At 46.9% G+C, this 6,097-nt stretch overlaps 1 protein-coding gene across 1 annotated transcript in view; it reads right to left on the bottom strand.

Moving 5' to 3' along the window:
* The window catches only part of LOC102891094 (keratin, type II cytoskeletal 6A), a 24,215-nt gene that overhangs the window by 372 nt on the left and 17,746 nt on the right, over positions 1–6,097 (bottom strand). Inside the window, exons 5-9 of the mRNA XM_025045594.1 lie at positions 5,874–6,038; positions 3,857–3,982; positions 3,495–3,715; positions 2,129–2,163; positions 5–220 (exon numbers count right to left, since the gene is read on the bottom strand). Coding sequence (XP_024901362.1) covers positions 5–220; positions 2,129–2,163; positions 3,495–3,715; positions 3,857–3,982; positions 5,874–6,038 — 763 coding nt within the window. The remainder of the gene's footprint in view (positions 1–4; positions 221–2,128; positions 2,164–3,494; positions 3,716–3,856; positions 3,983–5,873; positions 6,039–6,097) is intronic.

Below are 6,097 nucleotides of genomic sequence, written 5' to 3'. Positions count from 1 at the left end.
CGACTGGAGGACGTAGTGGAGACAAATTTGACACTGGAGCCACTGCCCCCAAGCCCCCGGTTGCTGCTAGCACTGAAGCTGGAGCCCCCGAGGCCTGCACCCAGGCCGTGCCCACCACTGGTGGTGAAGGAGTAGCCGCTGCCCCCACCGAGACCCAGGCTTCCACCTCCAATGCCGCTGCCACCTCCATAGCCACTGGAAACGGTGGAGGTTACCACAGCTGCCGGAAGAGAGGAGACATGGTCAGAACCAAGAGCAGGAGAGAAGACACCTGGGGTGTCCTGACCTGTGCGCTGAAGTCATGGGGTAGGGACAGTGGTCTCATCAGGTAGTTATTTGTCTCCTTCCGGTTGTCCCGTCCGCATCGTGAGACCGCTGTCCTATGCCTCAGCCCGCTTTGACTTGCACTGCAGTGCCAGGGATTCTCTCAGTCTGGAATGGCTCCCTGCCTCCCCTCTGCTACTTAGCACCTCTCTTTTCCTTGTAGAACTTAGTAGAGACTTCTCTCCTCCTGGCAGCTATTCGGTCCACCTGCCTTTCCCTTTGATCCCATCACACTCTCCCCTGCTGCTCTGTCCCCATCTGCCTCTGTGGCCTGACTTTGAGGTCTCCCTTCCTTCTGCAAGCTCATAGAGGGGACATGTATATACTCCCTTGATGTCCCTCAACGTCCACGCTCTGGATCCAAGAGAGGGGCTGGAATATTCCTCATAAACCAAGTGACAGATGACACTTTAGCCAGCCAACTCTGGCCCCTAATTTCCCCTAACTTACTCTTTTCTTAACTTTTATGATCATCATCAACTTAAACATCTAGGACCCTACTTCGGACTGTTGAGAAAGAAAATTGAAATAAAAAATGAACTCTGTCAGGGGATGAATTGTGTCCTCCAAAAAAACATGTAGAAGTCCTAATCTCCAGTACCTGTGAATGTGAACTTATTTGGAAATATGACTAGTGTCCTTATAAAAAGAGGGCAGATGTCCATGTGAAGACAGACACACAGGGAAATGGTCTTATGATCACAGAGATGGAGATTGGAATGATGAGCCTAGGACTGACAGCCACCACTAGAAGCTAGAAGAGGCAAGGGAGGGTTATCTCCTACAGGTTTCAGAGGGAACGTGGCCCTGCTGGCACTTCCATTTTGGATCTCTAGTCTGCAGAACAATGAGACAATAAATTTCTGTTGTTTTAAGCCACCAGGTTTGTGCTATTTTGTTGCATCAGCCCTAGGAAACCAATAGAGACTTGTAGGTTCTTACAAGAGAAAGGAAACTTTCGAAGTTGTGTCATCCATTCCCAAAATTAGCTTTTAGTGTTTCTGGAGCCACTAGACAAGGACATCAGGGTAGGACCTCTGGGTGGTTTAGAGGGCTCAGTCTTCCAGAATCATTAGCTAATATAACCAAATGCTTTTGTGAATCCCACGTCAAGAAAACCAAACTTGCTTGTAGAGTTTAAGTTGTAGAAGTCATTTCTGCTGGCCTCACGGTGCCAGCACTGAGCTATGTGAGTGACGCCTTCTGCTTTTCCTGGCTCGGGGCTGTGCTAGCTTGCTAACACCTCTCCTGTTTCTCACCCGACTGCTATGTCTTATGGCGCTCTCACTGCCTTGAAAACCTTTGGTAACTTTCTGTATTATACTCTACAGAGTTAAGCCAAGCAGTGGGGATTCTCCCCCGACTGTTCAGGGAAGTGGCTTCCTAGATGGCAATCCCTTACGCCCAGTGCGAAGGCTCCCTTCAAAGGCTGAGGGCAGACCAGGAGTTTTCATAAAGCCTGTCTACATCAAACATACATCTCTGAGCTATACTTGCAGCCCCCCAAGAAAGGGGTAGAGACCTGGGAGTTGGGAAGTGTGGTCCATGGGTCTTTTAAAACCATGCAGAAGGACAGCAAACCTCCCATCGTCCCCTCTGTGGTGCTCTCTCACTTATAAAGAGGTAAGAATTGTGACACTGAAGACTCTCTCTTAATATGGCTCCCTTTTTAACGAATTCAAAACCTCAAACCGTCTCAAAATGAGCCCTATGGCTGGGATACCCTCCAGTGCCCGTGCAAGCCCACCACCACCCCATCCCCCAGTCATATAACTCCAAATGACACAAAGGATGTCATACTCACAGATGTTAACTGGAGAAACACCTTCTCCACTCAGCCTGATTGGAAGGAGAGGGGAGAAGGAGGTTACTATTGGGTCCAGTAGCTTGTGGGCATTTGAAATGACATTTTTGTAATGGTTTTAAATGCATTAAAAAAAAAAACCCCTTTATTATTTTATTGCAGAAGTAATGCAGGTTGAAATTATTTAAGTACTAATAGTGTTAAAAATAACTTAATGAATGAAATAATGTGAAGTTTGACGTTCATAGGGTAAAACCTGTAATCTAAGAAACACATTTTTGGTTTAAACTAAGTTGACACCTTAAGAGAATTAAAGCTAATTATCCACTGGTGTCAACTGGAAAGCAGGGTTTGTTATAGAACAAGAATAGTTCTCTTTCAACAATGAACTATTGTCATGCATGAGCAGTGCTAAGGTTATTATTTATAGGTGTGGAGAGGAGTCTGAGTCATAAACATAACAATAGCAATAATCAGTCTATTATTGTGGCAGCCACTAGGCTAATTTTGTTTTAGCATCCTGAGGACAGAACTGGTATTCATTCATAAACATATACTCAGAAAACTAAAAAGGGCTAACAATTATTGGGTACCTTTTGCCTACACTATGCCACTTAATGCTCTCAACAACTCCATTAAGCAGATACTATTATTTCACTTTTACAGATGGGGAAATTGAAGCTCAGAGAGGTTAATTAACCTGCCCATGATCACAAAGCCAGATTTGAAGCCAGATTCATTTGACTCCGAAGCCCACATCTTTGGCCACTAACCTGAATGATAACTAAAAATTAATGAACACTTTTTATGTACCATATGTTGTTGTAAGAGCTTCATGTGTATTTGCTGTATTAACCCTCTTAAACACATTTGAGCTAGTAACTATGCTTATCCCCATTGTACAGGTGAGGACACTGAGGAATGGAGAGGTTAAGTAATTTGTCCTCGGTCACACAGCTGGTTAATGGCAGAGCACAAAGCTCTCCCTGAGCTTTGGGGATCATATGATTCTATCATTGAAGAAATTGAGGCCCAGAGGAGATACTGATTTTCCTAAGGTTACACAGCTAGTTAGTGGTAGACTTGTAAGCCTAAATCCTAGGACGGTTCATTCCCAGTCCAGAGCCTTTCATACCACATATCCAGCCCTGCCATGTAACCAAATTTCTCCTTTGATAGAATTTGATTACTTAGACCCGATCAGTTCCTAAATCTGATAACGATTTAGTGGTGAAAAAAATTGCACCTGTATTCTTTGTCACCACCCAATTCCACCTACATTTTGCTCTCTTTTCCAGGTGAGCAGCAACTTGAGCCCCTAGGAATGGCCGGACAGCTGGGATGGACTTAGTGCCTTTGCCCTCACCTGCACTCCTCGCCCTCCAGCAGCTTGCGGTAGGTGGCGATCTCCACGTCCAGGGCCAGCTTGACGTTCATCAGCTCCTGGTACTCACGCAGCAGCCGGGCCATGTCCTGCTTGGCTTTCTGCAGGGCCTCCTCCAGGTCCACCAGCTTGGCCCGGGCATCCTTGAGGGCCAGTTCTCCGCGTTGTTCTGCATCGGCGATGGCCGATTGCAGGCTAGCGTACTGAGAAGGAAAGAGAAAGCCATGAGCCTTACTGGTAGCCCTAGAGGTATGGTGCTTCTTGGATTGGAGTCCTGTGAGCATGGCTGAATGACCCGGAAGACATGCGTGTGTGGGGAGCTCTTGGCCCTGCCAGAACTTTACCTGCTTCTTGATGCTGTCGATCTCAGCTCTCAGCCTCTGGATCATCCGGTTCGTCTCAGAGATCTCTTGTTTGGTGTTTCGGAGATCATCGCCATGTCTGCCTGCCGAAACCTGTAGCTCCTCGTACTGAGAGAGCCAGAGCAGAGTCAGTCACCTTGTCAAAAGCCTGGGCTGTTCACTTTCTAGGTGCACAGCCTGCCCTCAGTGCCGCAGCAGGCCCATCCATTCACTGGTTATTTACACATTCTCTTGTTTATTTATTCAGGTGATATTTCTTGAGCACATCTACTTGCCAGGCACATGCTATGCTCTGGGAATATCACAAAGAACATAATCAAACCCCCTGCTTACAGTTTATTGGGGAGATAGACATTAATCAAATCAGTATATTATCGAATCTATAGTTCCAAACTGAAATAAGTGCCCCTTAGGAAATGAACAGGGTCCTGCAAGAGTGTAATAAAGAAATCTGACCTATCAGGGGGTGGGAGGTGGAGTGGTAGTCAGAGAGTTCTTTCCAGAGATGGAGATGCTCGAGCTGAGCTCTGAAGGATGGGAAGGAGTGACCTAAGTGACTGGCTGGGAAAAGAACATTATTCCAGACAGGGGAAACAGCCTGTATAAGGACTCTGGGGTAGGAAGGAACACAGAGAACCCTAGGAGTGAGAAATTACTTCTTGGTCATTGTCCTTCGAGAGTTCTTGGTCACTGGACATGCATCTGATTGTGACCATGAATTTTGGTAGTCACACAGACAGACTCCAGTGCTGGGGAAATGGGAAGGGGATGCAGGGAAATGGTGTCGGATAGAGCTGAGGCTGTAGAGGGCTCAGTTCTGAAGACTCTGTAATGGAATCCTCTATCTCATGGTGCACAACTAGGACACCTTCATTTAGGGGAAATAGATGCACCCTGTCTCCCCTAGCAGACTGGAGTGAAATCCACATCTTTCTCAATGGAAGGAGGGACCCTGTGACGATTTGTCAGGTTTTAAAAGTGCTGAATAGCTCAGCTCCTGTGTTTCTAGATACACATGGTCAAAGGGAACAGCACCTCTACTAGCAAAAGGAATTGTTCACTATAAATTTTAACCACTTCACCTGGGATTAAGTGCTTCCCACCTCCACTCATCATCAAGGGGCTGCCTCGGCACTATGCACCCCTCCCTGTCAGCTGACTCCCTCTTCTTTCCCACCACGTTGCAGACTTAGGGACTAAGAAAGTGCGCAGAGCAAGCAAGGGATCGAAGCCAGCTCGTAGGTGAGCAGCTGCCCCTGAAAAGCATCTGGATTTGGCAGGAAGCTCATCTCGTGGGTTGAACTATTCAGCCTACTACACCCCTTCAAAGCCAAACCTTCTGACCATCTGTACCTTTGGACAGCAGCTCTCTGTGGTGTCCCAACCTCCCTCTTCCCTATACAAATTCTCTTGCTCAACAAAGTGCTTGCTCATTTCGCATTCCAGCCCCACAGGACTGCTTGCTGAGCCTTAAACACTTCTCACTTCCTTGGCAATCTTTTGGTCTTCGCTGCTTCCAAAATGGGCTGAAAACCCATTTTTATTAAGATTGTCTATTTCCCTCCCAAGATTGTCCATTCACTCCATGGCCTCCCAGATCTTGAGTTCTGTTTATTTATTTACAACTCTGTAACCCTGCTTGGCATGTAGTCAGAGCTCCGTAAATATGTAGTGAATAAAGAAGCCCTTTAGAAACAGCTTTATGACTGTTCCCTTATTGTTTCAGAGTTTCACTCAGCCTCCAACCAGATCATAAGTGATGTGGGAACGGTGGATGTCCTGAGCAGCCAACATCAGCAGACCACCTATTAGGGTGTTTGGTTGGGTTTCAACACACATTTTAAGCTAAGTTTTTATAGCACCAGAGATGCTTCTGCCAAGTTGAAGGAAGTGGAAATGCTCACGTTTCCTGAGGCTTGTGGCTAATAGTTAAATGATGATTTGGAGCATCAGAGAACATGAGCTTTGGACCCTATCACAGCTGTGCCCACACACTCACCTTCGTCTGGTACCAGGACTCGGCCTCAGCCCGGCTGCGATTGGCAATATCCTCATACTGTGCTTTGACCTCAGCGATGATGCTGTCCAGGTCCAGACTGCGGTTGTTATCCATGGACAGCACCACGGATGTGTCACTGACCTGGGTCTGCATCTGGGACAGCTCCTGCAGAGCCAATAAACTCAGTGTCACCAAGGCATAAAAAGAAGGGCTCTGAAATCACG

The sequence above is a fragment of the Pteropus alecto genome, unplaced genomic scaffold (assembly GCF_000325575.1).
Source record: "Pteropus alecto unplaced genomic scaffold, ASM32557v1 scaffold220, whole genome shotgun sequence".
NCBI classification, from domain to species: domain Eukaryota; kingdom Metazoa; phylum Chordata; class Mammalia; order Chiroptera; family Pteropodidae; genus Pteropus; species Pteropus alecto.
This window is presented reverse-complemented; position numbering and strand designations above follow the sequence as displayed.